The 20,519-nt window shown below is 53.8% G+C and overlaps 1 protein-coding gene across 1 annotated transcript in view; it reads left to right on the top strand.

Moving 5' to 3' along the window:
• LOC108863684 (latrophilin Cirl) overlaps window positions 1-20,519 on the top strand; it is a 51,184-nt gene that overhangs the window by 25,471 nt on the left and 5,194 nt on the right. The window contains exons 8-10 of the mRNA XM_029110511.1: window positions 4,577-4,780; window positions 17,816-17,999; window positions 20,038-20,440. Of these exons, the coding sequence (XP_028966344.1) occupies window positions 4,577-4,780; window positions 17,816-17,999; window positions 20,038-20,440 (791 nt within the window). The remainder of the gene's footprint in view (window positions 1-4,576; window positions 4,781-17,815; window positions 18,000-20,037; window positions 20,441-20,519) is intronic.

Here is a 20,519-nt window from a genome sequence, read left to right as displayed (position 1 = left end):
GAAGTAGGAGGAGGGTGGAGAAATGAGGAGAGGAAAACGCTCATCTACATGGGGTCATTGCATGTTCCTCGGCTGAAAATTGGATGCCATCACCAAGTGTCTCTAGCATCGGAATGGGTTGTTAGTGGGAAGAGTGGCTTCATCTCGCTTGGTGTCGGTATGTCCACCCGCTGACTGGCCTGAGTCGCCCGCTGTGCCTAATTTCATAGAAGGTGAGAGAGAAAACTTTGCGAGCACGCGGAGTTTAGGTGACATCTGAACCATCCCCCACTAGAAAATTCGCTCAATGAGCGCCACGTGGCTCTTCACAACACCTGGTAGCGACTGCATCGTCGTCGTGAGCCCAGCTCCGATCTCAGTCGGAGGGTAGAGACTCGAATCAAGTACCGATGGTGGCTTCATCGCTTTCGATTGGCTTCAGCACTGCGGGTAATGGTGGCGGTCGAAGCCGGAGCGATAGCGATTCAAGACGAAATCTGCTCATATTTCTTTCTGTCATCGATTCCGCATCCTCTGCACGCATGTGTTCGTTCATTCATTCTTTCTTCCTTGCTTGCTCTGTTCTTTCATTTGGCTTTTTGGCCGTCGCTATCAGACGAGCAAATACCACCAGTTCGACGAAGGAGGCGGACAGACGCTATCGGTGAGAAACCCCTCGTTCAAGGGAGACAATCTCGAGCGTGCGAGTCCATACCTCCGGACAGCTTGACCTCCGTCCGTCCGAGCAGAAGTTCAGGAATGGCTGAGCAAACTATTGAGTCCGAGGTGTGAAAAAATTCCAAATGCTTCTCTCTTGCCTCGATAGCATATCTTCGCGGCTCTTCTTACTTAGACGGCTCGTCCTCCCATAATCTGAGTCATTGCGGACAACCGCAGCTGAACATCCGAGAGACGGCAAGGAGCTCGCGGCGGGCCGCTTGCAGAGGCCAAGCTTTGCACAATGAAGCGACGACGACCGACCGACCGAAAAGGAAGTGGACGACTCCTTGAATACATAATTAGATAGATAGCCATATAAATCTTCGCTCGCATTAACTTCTTCAGGATGGATGTCAGCTAGCTGAGAGAAGACGAGGCGCCGGCAGCAGCGATAGCGGTAGCAGCAGCGGCGGCGGCGGCGAGAAGAGCTCGAAGAGCTTTCTAATGTGCACAAAAGCGAGAGAGTACCCGAGTGCGAAAAGAGACGGAAGAGGGCGTATGAATTAAAAATTCCTTCAAGCCAGCCAGCAAGTTGGTCCGCTCGTCCGACGGTCTGCAGGCAGGCAGGCAAAGTTTGCCGTTTTTTTTAGTTCCGCTGTGAACTCTATCGCTTCTCACTTCACCTGTGAATAACTCACCGCTGGCACCTTTGCTCCAGTCAGTGCTCTTTGTTCTTTGAACTGCTGCTGCCTCGCGGTGCCGCCCCTCGGTCTTATTGCTCTTCCTTTTGGTCGTTCGGAATGCAAACCGAAACCACTTAACCGAAAAGGAAACCGGGCTCCTCAAACCACTTTAGACACAGTGTCTCTCGCTTACACATACTCCCGTACACACTCACTCGCTCGAGACCCATCCGGGATGGAGAGATCCATCGTAAGCAATCCATCAAACTATTTCCTTAACCTTGTCGCGGGCAAATGGAGAAACCTTGTACTAGTATAATCTGGGCTTCCTCGGTGACGTCCGCTCCTTAGAGCGCCTTTCTATTCTCATCCTCGTTGCCGCCGTACTCTCATCCTCGTCCAGGTAGGGCCTGCGTGGCTCGAAAGAATCCTCCCAGACGAGGAGGAATTCTTTTAGGTCGCGTATCTCGACACCGAGAGCTGGTTCCGGAGGCTCTACGCGGCGGGAATCGGCATACGGGGAAATCTTCCCATAAAAATTGACGAGTTTAGCGGAGAACCCTTTGGGTAACGCCTCCCTCATGGGCCGGAGAACGCCGCTTCGAACGCCTGCGAAATACATAAGAGAGGCGGCTCGTGCGAGCGAAAAAGCCGGCTGAGGACAAGATTGAAGGCACATGATGATAAAAAAAACCGAGACGGCGAGGCCTAATTGATTCGGAACACGTAGAGATGTCGCAACATCCTGTGTTTCGCAGCTCCTCTTGTCACTCAACGATGGCCTTTGTCATCGAGGCTGAATGGAGCAGCTGACATCTTTTTTTTCTTGAACTATTCCCAAGCCCACGTTTCCAACTCAATCATGACGGAATTCCGAAGCTTCCCGGGAGACCTGTATCAGTAAGGCGTGAGATGTCTTTCTTGTATCAAATGTCGGCAGAATTTGCTCCGAGAATCAGGGGGGCCGGGGTCGAGCTTGTTTTGTACTTTCCGCCCTTTCCTCCACGTCGAGGTTGCCTGAGGGCAGCTTCTGCTCGCTCACTCAGTCGGTCCCTCGGTCTTTTAGCAATCAGACGAGATTGCGTTGAAATGCGCCTCGCGGCTTCCTCGAATGGCGCGGCTACCCTGCTCTAAGGAGGACAGCAACAGCGAAGATCAGCTCGGTGTCTGTCCCGCTGGCTGGCTGACTGACTGGCTGGCCGGCTATTGACCAACTCTTCAGTTCTTCTCTGAGCCTCCGGGCATAAATCGTCAGCCCGCCTCAGCCGTTGGCCATCACGTGTCACCCTAATTACCGTTCGTTGGCCTTCTATGCTGCAGGAAGTTCGACCGACTCCTGGGCACTCGTCTGGTGTATTTCGCTCTTGGCTCGTGTGACCGGGTTGTTGGAGTTCCTGCTCGACCTTCGCCCGAGACAAAGTGTAGGAGAAATCATCAAGCTTATCGCGTACGACACCCGGGACCAAAACCAAAGCTTCGATTCTAATCGAAGCCTTTGACGCGAGAACGGAAGTCGACCCGGAAGCAAACGCACGTGAGGCGGCGTGCGCGCGCCAGAATCCAAACATCCGACGACTGGGTGCTGTGCATTACCATTTGCAATTTGTTTGTTAGAGTGATGATTGAGCGCGGCACATGCGGATTGTCAAGTAGTTCCCGCGAGATTGTGACCCTTTTTCGCACGTCTCCAGACAGCGCGACTGCTTCTCTTCCGCTTCTGCGGCTCCTATCGGGTTCACATTCAGCGAGATCACCGATTGGGAATTTTTTCGCGACTACAAATCGTGACGGACTCGGTACCGAACTTCGGTCGTCCCCAGACTGTCGTTGGACCCCTTCTGAAGTATACGGCCCTGAGTTCGCTCTCCTCGAGGTTCTAACTCTTGACAGCGGCGCGGACGCAAACCACTGCGGACCGAGCACGAGCACCGCGGGAGATCAGTGGAACGACGAGGCGGCCAATCAGCCGACCGCTCTGGGTCCGTCACATGAGCCGTCAGTCAGAGGGTCTTTCGGTCACTTGGCGGGCCGGTCCGTCGTCCGTCCGACGCGTCGGTCGGTCTGCTGTGGTCAGTCGAGAACTCGGGTGCGTGTCAGCGCCGTCAACATGTACTATTTGTGAAAGGGTCTCAAGTTAGGAAGAGGCGTCGTTCGGGGTGAATTATTCCAAGATGAGTGCCCCGACCGTTGAGCGAGCGAACGAACGAACGGACGGGACGACTCCGAGAACGGCACCGCAAGCCATTATTCTCCTTTGAATCACTATGTATGTGGGTGTTGGAGTTCGAGACTGACTAGCTGGCTGGCTGGTCGGTCGGTCGGTCGACCGGCCGGCTAACTCTCTCACCCAGCCACTAGCTCACTCACTCGCTCGCTGTGTGAGTGAGTGAGCCCAAGTGTGAAAAGCTTCTAGTCTTTGACCGGGTGCAAGCCGTCCGCGTTTGTTCCGCATGATTCAGGGGACTCAGCTCAACGACAAACTTTATAATTCGTATGTTGACATGAGATGCCGAGTGCGAGGACGTTTGCTCCGTGGAGAACTTTTTCCGGAGCATCATCCCCCGAGCGTCCAAGCAACTCTCGGGCGATATACATTTGTGATGTTCATCTCGAGCATGAATCTATGCACGGAGTTTGTCTCTCGCTTGTGCACATATTCCACGGGCTGAATTGCCGCGTGGAAACAAAGCCGGTCCGCCACCCAGCCGGGGGATCACGGATTCTTAGCGTGTACAATTTACCTAAGCATCTCTTGTGGGAATAATGAACGAACTACTGAACTGCGGGAGGGTGTTCTCATCGTGCAGCGGAAGGATCGAGATTCTCGATAGTGAATACGCGTGCGGAAGAATACAGAGAGGTCGTCAGCAGCCTTACACAATGTGAAGCCATGGAAGGGCACACCAATCGGTGTACAACGTACTCGCTAAACAGGCCATCGCCGACTTTATGACTGCACGTTCTGTCCTCGCATAGCTAACAGACGAGAGAGCTGGCATTATACTCCTCCGCCTGCCTGACTGGATTTTCTTGCTTGCTTGTTTGGTCGGTTGGTTTTGCCGTCTAATCTGCAGCGGGCCGTGCGCGGCGCGCAGAACTACGACGCTGCCGCCCTCGTCGCCAACGTCGTAGTCCACGACGACGACGACAGCGTGTTCACCGACAGCGGAATCTGTGCTTACGAGCGTGTTGTCGTTGTTGTTACTGGTCGTAAATCTAATCCCATTTTCATGTTGTTCCCCTTCTCCTTCCAGCTGGCTAAGCAAGACCTGACGCTGACGCTGACGCAACTCGCATCGGATCTCTCGCATCAGACCTACTCGAAAGAGCTCTTCAGCGCAGACGTGCGAGAGATCTCAAACATCATTCAAGTTATGCTCACCCGACTCGAACCCAGCGTTCTCGACCAGAATATCGGAGTCTGGCACCAGGAGCAGCTCTACAAAGACCTTCTGCAGGTGAGTGCGGACGAACCGGTTTTTTTTTATTGTCGCCGTCAGAGATCTCGTTCCGCGCTCGTGACGTTTCTTCCGCCATCATGTGTCTCGAATTCCGATTGTCTTCCGTGTTCCGAGCACTCAGGGCAGGTCGTGCACCTCCCGCTCGAAATCGACGTCGAATTGAGCTTCCGCCACAATGGCGAGGGAAGCCGCTGTGAGGGAATTCACTCAAATAAACTCGACATGGAACTCTGGGGAGGAAAAACTCAATATGCACCGCAGCATCGGTACAAGTTGAAAAGAACTTGGGGGAGTAATAGAGGACTGGAGAGGAGAACCGAGCCCTGCTCCGAGCGAGAAATGGCGATGAAGCTTCCGCCGAGATGCTGCTACCCTTTTAAGTTAAATTTAATTTAGGATCTCTTGAAGACATCGAACAAATTGTCTGCGTCTCCGTTGAAGTCTCTCCGTCGGAGCCTCGAGAGGAAGTCAGGCAGCAGGCCAGGGATTTGCTTAAGTGAGACAAATCGAACACTGCGGGATCTATCGACGAAAGCTCGAGTCAATTCATCAACGCTGTTGCCTGCCTAGCATTGACTCTCCGACTCCGTTCGTTCGTCCGTCCGTCTCTTTCAACTTTGGACACATATTGAATTCTCGGAGCAATCCTTTTGTTTGCGTACGAGACTGTCGCCTCCTCCTCCCTGGCCGTCGTCCGTCAGCGCTCCGCCTCAACAATGGGACCGGCGATCGGGCTGGACAGCCGCATCGGGGACGTGACACCAGAGTATTGTTTTACCACGGCAACGTTGTTCAATAACAGTGGAATTACTCGCTTAATTCTCATTCATCTTGGTCCGGCTCACTTCCCCCCCCCAAGCTCAGATTGATCAATCCACTCCTCGCAGGGAGCTGGACCGATGAATGAGCGGGCCGACATGGACGAAACATGACAAGACTCGACGATCTGACTCCTTGCTGTCTTCGACCTCACAGCGGTGACTTGCCGTCGTCTTCTTGGCTCTGCGGGTCGGAGGCGGGTTTGTTCGTTGGTTGGTTCACCTCGGCAGAGATCGAGTTCCGGGTCGTCTGCATCCACACAGTCGCCTCGGGCGCCTTTCCATGCACTCAAATCGAAATTACTGCCCGCCGCTGTGGTTGTTGTCGTGGTCGTCGTTGTAACTTTGTCACCTGAGGGATGGGCGGGTTAACCCAAATTCAAGTACTCCTCGGGCACGCTGGGCCGGCTGCCCTCTCTCTAACGATCGTTAGATGAGCTGCATCCCACTCCCGTACTTCTCTCTCGCGTCCCTGAAAATTCGCACCTCCTCACAGCCAGCAAAACAAAACGCGTCCCATCACTCGTCTCGCCGACACGCCGTGGAGTGGAGAGTTCTCGCACTGTGTACTCGGGGGCATGAATCCTCGGTTCTACGCTCGTTATAAAATTTTCAACCTAGCTACGTAGCTGTCGGAAACACAGTCCGCCGCGTCAATCAATCCAAAGCGAATGAGTCAGCAGGAAACGCAAAATTCCCTTCACGATGTCGCCGTACAGATGCCGAGAGAACGGATTTCGTGGTCCTCATTCGGGGTCTTCATGAGGGGGAAACTGAACGCTCTCGTTGCTTATCGATAGCGCCGGGCAACACCAGGAGAATCGACATTAGCGTTTGCTCTTGGCACGCTCTTCTAAATGCTCCCTCTTGTCAAGGATGTGCTGTAACGCTCCCCTTGTCGTTTATCTGAAAGTGTTGACACCGTGTTTTTCCCTTGAGAGGGACCGGCGCTTGTGAATGGGGCTGAGGAATTCCTGAAGCTTTGGCTCTCTCCGAGCCAGTTAATGGAGGCGCAGACGGATCGCTCGCAGGACATCCAGCTATTCGAATCCCATCAATGCTCGCAAATCTCCTCGGAGGAGGTGTGAGCCATCATGCCGCGTCGATTCTGACCCACACATCGTCTCAAGCGTTATCAGCACGGAATGAGTATCGATTGCCGTGATGAGAGCGGGTGACGGCGCGTCGATAACATTCAGTGGTCTTCTGATTGATGTTCCCGAAAAACGTCGTTACGGTCACCGTAGCGGTCAGCTGTATGGCTGAAGCAACGATACACGGCCTAAAGTTCGATATTCATCTCGTGCCCTGTCAAGGGCAGCGATCTGTCACTGACAGCTTTGGCCGAATCATCTCCGAGAAGGCGCCGGCAGCATTTATCGGCGTCGGATACTTTTTTCCTCTAGGTCGGTCCAAATGTCTAGGCACAGTCGTATTCCCTCGCATCGCGTTTGATAGGATTCAAAGGGATCCGAGAAGAGATGGCGACGACGAAAGGATTGGCTACATCATCATCATGCGGCCGGCGCTTGACATCCGTGGACATCATAGCGAGCGGCTGGCGGCGTCGTCGAGAGGTTCTCGGGGCGTGTAGAGGACGCATGACAAATGGGAACCGAGCTTGAGGGAGTGAAAGTACACGGGTGGAGTAGGGGCATGAAGTGAGGACTAGGAGGGGGAGGAGGACGACGTATGGACAAGGCATGCGATGTCGAAGAATTCATCGAGGAATTTCTGTGCCGCTCTAATCATTGCGGTTGTCCTCGTCTCTCATTCGTTGTATTTCGCTCGTTCAAGTTTCACCCCTCGTGACCGCTTGTGTCAAATGAGTTGAGGTTCGTTTGCGAGCTCGTCCGCTCGCTTCGTAAGCGTTCATGCGGGGGAACTTGAGACTCCAACTTCGCCCTGCTCGGGTCGAGTCTGCGGGAGGAGCTCGCTGGATGAACGCAGTTTGAAAGGAAGCCGTCGTCGACTTAGAAGAAAGTGCTTAAGGTTATACCGTCTGCTCCCGTCATTCCGATGGGCGACGCTGGTTCTAGACGCATATTTCATAACTTGTTCGGCTGCGGGGTGGCAAGCAAGCGCTCGATTCCTCCTCCGGCTCGTTCGGTGTCGGCACGCCTGCCTTCCCGTTCGCCTGCCTGACGCAATGCAACCAGGCCCCATCCATGCCTTCCTGCTAGCTGCTGTTTCTGCTGGGTGAAGAAGGACGAGGAGGCTCTAATTACGATGGGCAAAAGTTGTGTGCTGCTGCTGCTGCCCGCATTTGTTCCCGAGACGCGTTTATCCTCCGTTCGGCCCGGACCATAGGCATCGCCGTCGTTATTCGCGAGCAAGCGTCACACGCGTTCCCGTCCGAACCAAAATACCGTTCAGGATCGAGAAATAAGGAATTCCTGGATTAATTAGAAGCAATCCTCGCGCATTATACTCCTCGTCGACCTCGTCTTCTTCCCGCTGCTCTCGATTTTCCCGTCGCTCTCTCCGTTCCGCGAAGCCTCTGAACTGGTTCTCGACAAACGTCTTGCTCTCGGATCTTTGCCGATCCGAGGAGCTCACCTTGTGGGCCACCGAATCGTCAGATGTTCATCCCCTCTTCAAGATGGAATTTTTCGTAGATTTTTCCGATGCAAGTCCCAGTCGTTTTAGCGACAAAATGAGATTACCGGAGAGAGGGGCTAAATCGAGTTAGAGTTCCACGGTCAACAAGTAAGTGACAGCTTGACTGGATTTTGTGATTTTTCACTCGCAACCTCGTCCACCGACGCCGCGACTGGAGACGACTAACTGCACGAGGAAACACCCCTGATTGATGTTTGTCTACCAAGGGAATCTGATTAGATTCTTTTAAAAGTGAATCTCCGCTGCTCCCCTGAGTCACCCGCAGGAGCATGACTTCTCGCTTCGTGAGGTCGTGAGCCTTCGTCTCGGGCAGGTCATCTTATGTGCCCGTGGACGACCGACGCAGGGCTTCGATATTTAGTTTCGATCCGTCGAAACGCTCATCCGAGGCATCTATCTTCGAGCACCGCGACGTGTCCTTCCTCCCCACTACATGATCGCCCACCAACGCGATCCCGACGGAGAGGCAACGGCTGTGGTTGCATCAGTGTTCGAATTTTTTTCCACGAGGGCCACCTCGGACAAGAGCGTGGGGGCAGAGTAGCAATTGAAAATCAATTTTAGCATTTGCTTGCTTGCGTAGAGACCGGCGACTCCCATCGAAAAATCCCGACACAAACCTCGTTAGCGGCTAGCTAGCGATGCAGGCAGCCACGGACGAAGGGAAGACTCTTGTAAAGCGAACTTTAGCGTTCGGTGGGTCTTCTGTCGGCTTGCCCCGTTTGGTCCCCGCTCGACGCGAAGAGCGACAGCTACGTGCTCCGCATCATTCCCAACACAAACATGGCACTTTTATATCATCACCGCCAACACCACCACCGCTGCGGCGGCCACCGCCATCACGGTTGGTGCGACCGTCGGCGCTTCGTTGAACTATTGGTGCGGAAACTATCAGCTTCTGGAGCCGCTCGCGCCAAGGGGGATTCGCAGCGACTGTCTTCCCAGTTAACCCCGTTCCCTTGCTCCTTTTTTCCCTCCGCGCCTCTTCTCCGCATCTGCTTTAACGAGAGTGATAAATTCTATCCTCCCAAACGATATGCCCTTACGTCCCGCCCGCGTCTGTGACATCGTTTGTTGGCTAAAGCGTTATTGCCTGAAAAAATAGGCAGCAGAGAAACCGACCGAGCAATCGAGCATGAAAGAATCGCACTCCGTTCGCCCGATAGTCGAGCCTCGGCTCCGATGAAGGTTCGCGGCGAAAAATTCGACTCCCAAGCTCCTCTTGGAGGAGGAGTGCACTTCCGGATTGATCTGTCGCGGCAAACTTGGATCGTCCGACTTGTTCGCCGTCTGAAGCGGCTCTATCGGTATCTGGAGACCTGTTGAGAGACCGAGAATCGATTGTCGCGGCGACGAGAGGCAGATCACGTCCTGCTCTATTTGACCGGGTTCCTTTTGTTTACATCGATGGGACCGCTTTGACGCCTATCTCACTTTGAGCCTGGGCAAGCGGACGCGTCGGAAATCATGGTCAGCGCAGCAGACAGGATGACCGTTGGAAATAATTCTCCTCCGATCCGATAGGCTTGTTCAGAAAAATTGGAGTCAACGGTCCAGCGGGTAAAGCGGTCTGAGCAAGAGAGAGGACAAGTACGTTGTTTCATCCAACAAGTACGGAGTCAGCTGGTGAGGTTGTTACAGCCCGAATTTCGTTTCTGTTGAAATGAGCGTCTGCCTATATTCATGGCCGCTTCCCGTCTCGGAGAAAAGGATTGGCGGCTGCGATGGATGGCGAACGCAGGAGTATCAGAGGAGGATGAGGAAGCGGTGGCAATACACGTTACAGCCAACAGAGTTCAACAAGTCGGGGTTTTATGTCAAATTTGAGAACTTTCGAGGCTTGCAGTCCAATCAGAACGTCTTGCTCAGAAACCATTACATCTAATAGACGGAGGAAGTCGGGAACTGGAACCTTGGCATTGCGAGGGGGTGGGGGTGAGGGGGAAGAAGAGAACCGGAGACGACGACCAGGAACGGGGAAACAAAGAGCGCCGACCTGAGGAATCCTCATTGTTGAAGGGTCAGGTTGCAGGTACGATGACGTCATGCGCTTCGTATCCGAAGTCCTCCATTTAGGAAGCTACACAATGACGACAGGAAACACCGAGGGGTCCAGCATCTGTCGCTTGAGGGACCAAGGAGTAATTCTGAGTGTATTCCACTGCGAATAAGTAAGATGAACCGATCGGAACCTCTGCCCTGATGGTCACTCCTCCAACTCCAACAGAGAGACTCGCTCCCTGTAATTGCTATGGTAATACGGGCACGCTGCGCTGGCGGAGCAGCGACTCGCGCTCTGGAGCCATAGCATCCATGATGAACCTACTTCATGCATACCGCACGTATGAGGTTGACATCGGAGCTTTGATGTGCTCGCGAATATCCCGAACAGACGGACGGACAGCGAGCGAGCGAGCCTCCTGCGGGGTGTCTCGTTGTTGGAAATAATAAAAGACGCGGTTCAAAGATCCCCAATGGGCATTGTTCAATGCCCTCGTGCCGTCTCTTCTGCGAGTCTTGCCTCTCGGCTGCTGTTCGCGCTCAGTCGACCAGGAATGAGGGGATTTTGAGGAGATGGGAGAACGCGCGTTTGCTTATTTAGAGTCGTCCCATTGGGTTCAGAGTGGTAGTTTTAATTAAATTCGTCGTCCCTACAAGCCCTTCCCCTAATTTTCTCAAAGACCGCGGCGACAGCAGCAGCAGTCTCCGACAAAGACACCACAGCAACCGCTATCGCCACCACTACTTCTACTGAATTTTTCTCCTCTCAATTTTTTCCCTCCTTCCTCCACCGTGATCCTGCTTGAATGGGCGTCAATCACCTCGACGCATGGGTTCGCTCTTGTTTTCTCCCTTTTGTAAGAGGAAACAACAATCGGAGCCTTCAAATGTCCCAGTCGAGTCTGGACGGATTCTCTGGGCTCCGCATAACGCGGCCCTCCGTATCGTATAGCTCCCCATATTGAAGGAACTATCTTGTTCGAGTTCAATAAAGTAGGCTCGGCACAAAAGCCCCCGTAGGACGTACAGGGATCGGGCGCGCCTGGGACTGCACAGACGGGCTTGTTTTTCTTGAGGGGCTTAGAAAATATCGCGGAAGCACCTGCCTCGTATCGATTGAACAAATACGATAAGACTAATGAAAATTTGATGTAAAGGAGCCTGTTGGACGCCTGCGTCGTGGATAGCTGCACGGATCTTTGTCAGCCTGGATGAGATCAGAGATTCTCTTTCGCTCCCCCGTGGCCAGATTTGACGTTCGCCTGCGAACGCTTTCGACATCGTTTGCCAGCTCCACAGGCGCTTCCTCATCTCAAACCCTTGGCGGTGGGGGAAACGTGGACGAGATATTGCGGTTCCTTGCATACAGCATCGTCGTTCCAGGGAGCAGGTCTAGAATAAATTTCTGTTGCTCCAACGAATGGATGAGAAAGGAGCTCGTATCGGGGCGGCGGCGCGACCTCCGCCTGTCCTAGACGCTGTACCTTCGCCGCCGGTCGAGAGAGGAATTCCGGACAATTTTTCGGTCTAGACCAGACACTCGACCTTGGTGACGTGCAGGACCTGCAGATTCTTCGGGGAAACTACGAAACGATTCGAGAAAGTCCCATGTTGCTGCTGGGTCGTAATGCTGGCCTCTGGCCGCTCGTTCTCCCACTCATAGAATCATACCCCTCTGTTTTTTTCTCCCTCTCAAAGAGCTGCGTTCTGAGATCCGAAGGATCAAGAGAGGAATTCAATTCGGCAACAGGGATCCAAACAATGGATGAACAACGAATGCTCGGTCTCAAAACTCAGTCGAACAAAGGAAGCCAACGAGTGACCGAGTAAATAAACGAGCGAATGGATTGTCGCAGGCAGCTCCCGACGAGAATTTTTGTTGTTGTGTTAGTGCATGGATGTTCTACTACCCCCTATTTGACTTTCTGGGTTCGGTACAGTTCCCAACGCTGGTGTAGGTGATGATGAGGATTTTCGTCTGGTCGTCGCTCGCTCCGAGAATCGAAGGTGGAGGCTGCACAGGCGGTCGCCTGGTTTGCGACGATGGATGATACGATACACGAAAGGTGCTGAAATCCCGAAATAACACAGTCACGTGTCTTGTCCGTCGCCGCCGCATTGGCCGATGTTGCTGTCGTTGTTGTCGATGTCCTGCAGATACAACTGTACGACATACCTATGGCTGTAGCATATTGAACTCGTGTGGGACGCAGTCGCGAGTGCTCCTTTCCCTGAGGACACATGTCAGCCCGCGGATATCACCGTTCCGGGGTAATAGTAGAGAGAACATAAATAATTGTTGGTTATATCAAGGGACAAAGCGCTGAATCACGGGCCGCGACTGAGTGCCCGGATGGACGCTCGGATTATCAGCTCGTCCATCTGCGATTCCTTCAGTCGGCCGTCTTCCTCCGCGGAATCACCCGTCGCCCAAGGCGGCGCCATTCTCGCAGAGTCCTCTTTCCTTACGGAATGGTAAAGAAGCCGAGCTCATGAAGGGGAAGGTGGCTCACGGTCTCTGTCGAGACCTCGGCAAAGCAACACGAGGCAAAAATATTCTCAAGCGTCACAAGATACTTCTTGGAGCCTTGATTATGCCGAACCAGTACCGTGCGCCATCTGATTTTTCGCGGCGGCGGCGACAGGCGAAAAAAGAGGCGGCGGCGGCGGGCGCCGCGGCGTTTTTCAGCGGAGTTGAGACTCACGGCGCGCCGCGGTTCTCTCTCACCCGAAGCGAGCTCCATGGGGAAATTAGGTCCCAAGGAGTGAGCTAGGGCACCAAAGAGGGAGTAAGCTTCGGGATGGCGAAAGTAGGAATCGAAGTGCGAGCTCAAGTTAGGTTCATTTGTTCTTAAGTCACTTATTTTGCAAGAACTCTCGATTATCGTGTATGAAAAGACAAGACGGCAGGCTGGTCATTCCTATTTCGTCTCTTGATGTGCGGCGAGGAGTCGACAGAAAAACTAATGAATCGTCTCGATTCTCGGATGATATAAGGTGTCGTCTACGATTCGATTCTATTATCATCGAGCGAGCGCATCGAGCTTGGCCCAGTTTCTCTTTCTTTGACTTTGATGAACACTTCCTTCTGTATTCCCTCGATTCACTCCGAAAGTCTTCCGAAATCTTTCAAAAGGGCTCTTGACGATTTACCATGGGGATCATGACGGCGCGCCGTTCCGCCGCAGGACGCCGTGCTCAGAGCTCGGCGGCGGCGGCGGAGTCCAGAGCTCGGCGGCGGCGATCGCCGGCGATCTCGGGTCGCGGCGCACAGCTCTGTGCCGAACACGCCTCGGACCCACGCGTGGGCTCTCTACGCGCGAGTGTCGAACCTCTTCCGTTCCGAACCCTTTCCGTCCCGGGCGCCAGCTTTCGCTTGGGAACCGCACCCCCCTTAGGTTTATATTTTCGTTCCTTCGCTCTATGAGGAGTGCTCCTGCTTCTGAATCCGAGTTTTTCTGCCACGAAGGCTGGATCCAGTCGAGCGGTAGCTCTGGCATTCATTAATTGTTGAGGGCGAATGTCAACATCGCTGGATCCATTGAGAACAGCTGTACGTGTATTGTTGTATGAACAGCGCTTGGGTTGTCCGGCCGTCGATTCGACTGCCGTCTGTCGTGGGTTCCTCCGTCGCAAATGGCGACCGTCTGCTAAATGTCAGCTAAGCCCGTTACTACGAAAAACTTTTAGTCAGATTATAGAATCCGGCTCATAATGGGAGGCTGAAGGGACACTCGAGGAATTACCATAGATTATTAGACGGAGGTGCTGAATCCTCTCAGGCGTCTCGCAACTTTCGACGTCGACGACAACGACAATCCAGCGAATAAGCACGGAGTTGTACGCAGAGGAACAAACATAGATGCCGGATTTCATTGTGGAGCTGGTTGACGCGTGGACGGTCTTGAGAGACGGGATGCCTGAGTTACGCGCATGGCAGGTTCCAATGGGAGCTTTGAAGCCATAGTATTCCCCGGTTAGGCAAATCGATACTGAGCGGGCGGCGTGATGGAGCACGCGCAATTCTAGGGGACGCTCCGACGTCTCCCGTCTATGGTTGCCGACGACGCCGCCGCGGCGGCTGCCGTGGAGGATATGTCGTTAAGGGGCTTTTAGGGTTAATTGAAAGTGTAACACACGTGCACACTACCAGTCAAGCCGCTTACAAACCAGTGGGTCTCTCTAACGCGCCCACCAAAGTCCAGAGGGTGCTTACTGAAGTCTTTCAAACGCAGTCAGACGCTGTCGTTTCTCGGTGCTCCGCTCCATTTCGCTTTGACTCCCTTCGCTCTGGCCACTCTCCAAATGGGGACGGAGCGCGAGTCAACGTTCGAGTTCGATCCCTTTAATCTGCAACGCACTATACAGCTACGTTCTGGCTGTCTCGCAGATTTGATTTTTTCGCCGGGAAGATAGCGAATGGGAGAACTACGAATTGCCCTCGACAAGGGAACAGATGAGCCAGCGGAAGCCGAGACGTATCCTCGACGGAAAATGACGAGTTCAAGAATTCCTGGGGGCATCTTTCGTCTTCTCGATTTTCGCCGGTCCGCGTGGGCCAAGGAAGAGAGGGTGTTCCCCCAACCCCATTTCCCCCTTCATCACCGGGATTCACGACGAGTCAAGTTGCGATGGCAGCGGTAGCATATGTACGTAGAGTTATATTAATGTTCGCAGCACGAGCTGCCGGACCCATAAACCCTCGCGTGTATAAAATTTTCCTTCTCCACGGGCGCAGCTTTTCTGTCTGTCCTCATGTCTGTGCTTGCCCGTCTTTGGCTTGTCCGCCCATGCGTGGCTTCGTCATGAGAAATTATCGCTCTACATTTTGTAGAGAACGCTTGTCTCCATTTCACTACCAATGCCGGTTACAGCTTCCAGGGGAAAAACGAGAGGTGCTCTTAGAGAGTAGATGAAGAACATGTGGGCCAAATGTGTGATGCAAGGAGGCTGCTCTGGCGCGCGGGCGCGGGCTTCTTTCGTCACACCGGAGCTCGTCAATCTCTCTCCGCGCGCCGTGACCTCATCACAGCGATCGGGATGGTTATGCATCGAGCGTGATAATTCGATTTTGGTTTAGCAATCAATATGCGGCGTGCGATGTAGTACACCGATCCCGAGCCTCCCGAGCACACCCGTGGATTCGCTGCCAGACGTTGACCATTCGAGTTCGTCACGGCAATCTCCGCTGGCTGCCAAGTAAATGATGGCGGAGGGAGCGCACTCGGACGCCTGTGACACAACTGCTTTTTTTTCTATCGCGGATCGCAAACGAACCCCCTCCCTCAACCTGGTCAGGTAATAGTTCAGCGAGAGAGGAACGGCAGTAAAAAAATTTGGTCGCCGAGCGAGCTTTACGCTCCGATGCTCCGGCTGGAGCATGAATCAAAAACTTGGCGTAATTATGAGCGAGCCTATAGCTCCCATTTGTGCGTAGACTCAGTAAGCGGCGCTAAAGTACGTTCGTCATCGTTTGTTAGGTGATATAAGCTGACTGAGAGAGTAAACGGTTCGAGGCAGACGAGGTCGTGCACTCAGTGAACCTCGCATCCACGTAGACTAGTGGCAGGGCGTCCGCGTCAATGACGGCGACAGAGGTGGAGAGAAGCATCAGCAGTAATAGAAAACGCAATTAAGAGCAGCGGATATTACCGCACTGGAGGCATCATGCTCACCGACAGAGAGGTTCCTTTTACGGCTCAACTCAACTTCTCTGTGCATTCGCTTACTCAGTGCTGCTCGATCCTCCCGCCCAAACCCTACGCCGTTGAGCTTTTCTCGGTGTTGAGCACTAATAATAATCGGCGATCCCCACGCTCAGCTATGAGGAGAATCCAATGTTCAGCAGAGAAACAACTTGATGTCCTAACAAGAAACAAGGAGGAAGGGGGAGGGGGCGTGGAGGAACGATCAGGATAGGATCTGATCGAGATTCCTCTTAATGTGCTGCGAGATTGTCTCATGTGGTTTTTGCATTTTTCCTTGACCTAAACGGGTTACACTTCTTGCCAAAGTGATTGTGTTCCCTCATGACGGGAACGATGAACGATAGCACGACCCCACTGAGATATCATGAGAGTCTCATCGCCACCGACAGCACCTAAAAACCCGATTCGCAAACAAAAACAGCGGGAAAAACAGGAAAGATGCCGGTCCGACCGACTGACACACCGAGCGACCCTCCACTCAGTCAGCCAAGACTTCACGGCACACGGCGATGAATCGGCATTCTCTTAATATTGCGGTTCCCTATCCGGCGAGCGAACCGACAACGGTGATTATCCCTCCGGTGGGATGCCTCTGCCCGTTTCCTATCCCCATCAGGACCCACACCCACCCAGAACTTGTTCCTTGCAACGCTTGGTCTCGCTCAGATCGAGTCTTCGCTGTGTGCTTAACGAACGTAAAAATTATTTCTACTCCGAGCTCGGAAGTACATGCTTACAGTTTTGCTCCGCTGCCTGGCAAGAAGAGGCAGTTGACCCTTTCGGACAAATTTCCGGTCGCTTGTCGCTTCCTCCCCGTTCTGTACGGCTGCGGCAGTTAGCCGTGTTGGTAGGAGTACATAGTTGCAGAAGCAGCGTATGCGGATTCGGTAGATGGACACAGCCCCCGCGGGACCAACAACGATGTTAGGCGGACGGTTGGTTGTGTTTGAGGAAGGGGGTCGGAGAATGTCGGCCGTTCGGGCCATATTAGCCCCCCATCCCCGGTCGTCTTGGGCTTCCAACAATAAAATGAACTGGGCGCGTTTCTGCGACTCCGTGTCGTCGGTTGCCAAATCCACCGCCCACTGCGGCTCAAACCCAGCCAATAAGGCATTGTTTCAATATACCGCGGGGCGTCCCGCTCGCGCTTTCCGACGCACAGCGAAATGAACAGCTCAGAGATGGTGCTACATTGCGTTTGGTTTTGCCAACTCCCCAAGCTTCTCCTATCGGGGGAATGGTCGGATGGGAGGGCGCGTGGGCGTTCGAATCCTGGCGGGCCGTTCCTCCCAGGTCCTCCGAGCCGCCCACGGAAGACGCCACTCAATTAGAAAGCACTAGATCAGATCCGTTCGCCCCGAGTGTCTTTGTGTCTGTTCGCCCCGAGTGATTCGCACGCTTTATAAGGAAAAACCTCTCATGCGCTGCCGGTCGCTCGGGGAATGGAACGGCAGACGTGTGCAAATGGAACGGATGTTCTACAATGTCGGACACTCACAGCAAGTGGGCGGGTTCCTGGGCTCCTTCCTGTTCCGTGGAGCAGTTAGCGGGGCACGTAGCAAAGCACAGGCGGCGGCATGCAAGCGCGAAAGATGACATAGCCGATATGCTAACTGTGGGACGAGCACGTCGAGAGATCCGTCGTGTCCGTCGACAGTCCTTGACCCTGCGTTCATCCTCTCTGGGGGTGTGTGAAGGCCACCAAAAAGTTATGCGTGGGCCAAAGCGCTGAAACCCACAAAATAGTCACAGGACAGCCATAAATAAGTCGTTAGCGAACGATGACAAAAACTCTTAGCTTCCCCCCTCCCCGTTCTTATCGAGTCAATCGATAAGGCGGAGGTTTCCGCAGTCGATCTTATCCATTTTCTTCTCTATTCCAGGATTTCGTGGGCACCGTCTCAAACCTGCTCGAAGTGAAGAACCAGGAGGCCTGGAGTGATCTGAGTACGACCGATCAGAAGCAGATCCTGACACGTCTGATGACGGCACTCGAGGAGAACGCCGGCCTGCTTTCGAACACATTCAAACAGGAGAACAACTATCCCGTTGTCAAGAACAACGTCTGTGAGTATTCCTCGCGGTCGCAGGCCTCTTCATTTCCCTCCTAGATTTCTCTATCTACTCCGTCTTACCGAGCCGGGACCAGAGCGAGATGGCTCCAGACACTCCGATGATCGGGACCTTAGAAACGGGATCATCCTGAGCTGCAAACGCCTACTTTTGCCAGGACGAGTAAATCTCTGATCGACTCGGGAGCCGGAAATTCATTCGAGCGCGAGTCGGAACCTGTATTCGCAAGCAGGCGGGCGACCCTCCTCGAGAGGTCCATTGCCTCGCGTGGACCGTCCCGGAAGGGGGGGGGTCTTCAACTGAGGCTGTCGTACTTGACGTCTAAGCGTCTCGCACGCAACGAGCGCTGAACGTTGCACACGTGGAGCCGCCGAGGCTCGCGTAAGTCCTCTGCGGGATCCGGGCCTCGTCAAGTTGGAGTCGTTTGCCGAATACTCGACCGGCCGGTTCTATTTGCTTGCTTCTATTGATACAAATTGACTCGTTGGATGACAGGGACGAAAGATACCCTCAATGAGGACGAGGCGAAGTTGAAAATGGAAAAATAAATTAATTAGCGGCCCGAGACAATCCCCCGCCCTCCGATTTCTGTGGGAGGACTCACCCATTCGCTCGCCGCTCGTTTGTTACTGTGAGTAGGATTTCTTCGGGACGAAAGCAGCAGTAAACGTCCCTAGTACCGTCTGACTCTCTCTGGCTTCAAGCCGGGGTCCGGTATTTTTTATGAAGGGAGTTCATCTCTCTCTTGTCGGCCATCCCTTCGACTATCTTCGTTCACTCCTACAAGCACCATCAGGAGCTCTTGGTGGCCGGTGGTGATGGTGGGGACTCCGGCCGTCTAATCGGATTTGATGCCCCGCGTCTCTAGAGTTGAAATTCGAGAAACGGCTTTTGTGTTCTCCATCTCTAGTTGAAAACAGAAGGACGCGAGATGGATGAGTCAAGGGGTCTTTGTCGAGGAGTCTCCGTCGAGGAGTCTCCCTTCCCACTCTCTCGGTCACTCTCGCATCATCTTCCGGAGCTCCTCCTTTCGGAGTCAGGGTTGTCGTTCCCGTGGTCAATGTTGCGGCGGTCGCCGCTCGTGGCCATGCAGTATTTCTAATTCGAGCCTATTCGCTTGATCCATCCGTCGAGAGCGGACAGGTAATGGTCGGACACCGCTCTCCGTCGGAATTCATTCCCAGGTTCCAGTTGCTGAAAAAAATCGGAATGTGAGAGGTGGAGACTCGAGTGGCTCCGCTAACGGAAGTTTTGGGTGTGGTGGCTCATCCTCGTGGGCAGCGAGTCGAACCTGTTGTTTACCGAGGTGGGGATCGTCATTAAAACCGTCGCGTCCATCAGTGCGGTGAATCGATGCCCTGGAAACGATGGGACGTCCGCACGGTGTCGGAACGCGAGGTGCAGAGAAGCTTATCGCTCGTTGACGGGCTCTGAGGGTCATGAGTGAGGGTCTGGTCGGAGGTGAAAATAGCAAGTAAACGAGGGACAGGTGTACAACTAGCGGGTGCAGTGGTGCACCACTATCAGGTTGTCGTCCTGCATAGCCAACTAGAGGAGGAGCTCTCATTCCTCGGGCATTCCTTTTCCGAAACTACCCACCCGCAGCGGCAAGCCCGCAACTACAGCCTTCTTGTCCGCCAGTCGGTCAGCGTGCCCGCTTCGAAGATGCGTGCTTGTCACGCACGCGGTCCGTAATTGGGCCACTTTGGACGCTGCATAGATGAATGGCAATTGACTAGCTCGCAACGACAAGTTGGAGAAGAGCTCGGTGGATCTTTCGAGTTCAAGCAGAACTGGCTCGATCCGCACTCGATCGCGTCGTGCGCATCGTGACGTCTCCGCCGACGGGGAAAACGGGCAGAAGAGGGTGGGGGGCGGCTTCATCATTATCAGGGGAATCGGAAACGAGGAACACGAGCGCATCGACTGAAGTACCAATTAGATTGAGAGAGGCGTACAACCACAACTGATGGCAAGCGCTCTCTACGAGTCGGAGGACCACGTCTAACATTTTCCCCCGATGTCTTTGCAGTGATGTCGGTACGAGGTGTCGATTCCTGGCGCAGTATGGTCATACATTTCCCGTCGATTAACGAGCGGGAGCAGGACCAGAACTGGTCGTCGATGCAGGATTCGGTTAACGTTCCCGTCGAGGCCATTCAGCAGTTCTTCAAACAAGGAACGTTCCGAAAACTGATATTCATCGTTTACAACAATCTGGACATCTACTTGGTCCCCGAACCCGAGAACCACTTCCCGCGGTCGGCGTTCGACGAGCGGTTGGCGTCCGGATTCATCAACTCCAGAGTCGTTTCCGTCAGCGTGGGGAAGGAGAGCTCGGAACGTCTGGCTCAGCCCATCCAGGTCACGCTGAAGCATCTTCAGGAGGAAATCGTCTCGGAGCCCCAGTGCGTCTACTGGAATATCGAGTCAAGGTGAGGAACGCTGCACAGAATTCAAGAGAATCGAACAATAAAGGAGAGGGAAATAATAATTGGGGCAGAGGGGGGAGGC

This window comes from Galendromus occidentalis, unplaced genomic scaffold (genome assembly GCF_000255335.2).
Source record: "Galendromus occidentalis unplaced genomic scaffold, Mocc_1.1 scf7180000076600, whole genome shotgun sequence".
In the NCBI taxonomy this organism is placed as follows: Eukaryota; Metazoa; Arthropoda; class Arachnida; order Mesostigmata; family Phytoseiidae; genus Galendromus; species Galendromus occidentalis.
This window is presented reverse-complemented; position numbering and strand designations above follow the sequence as displayed.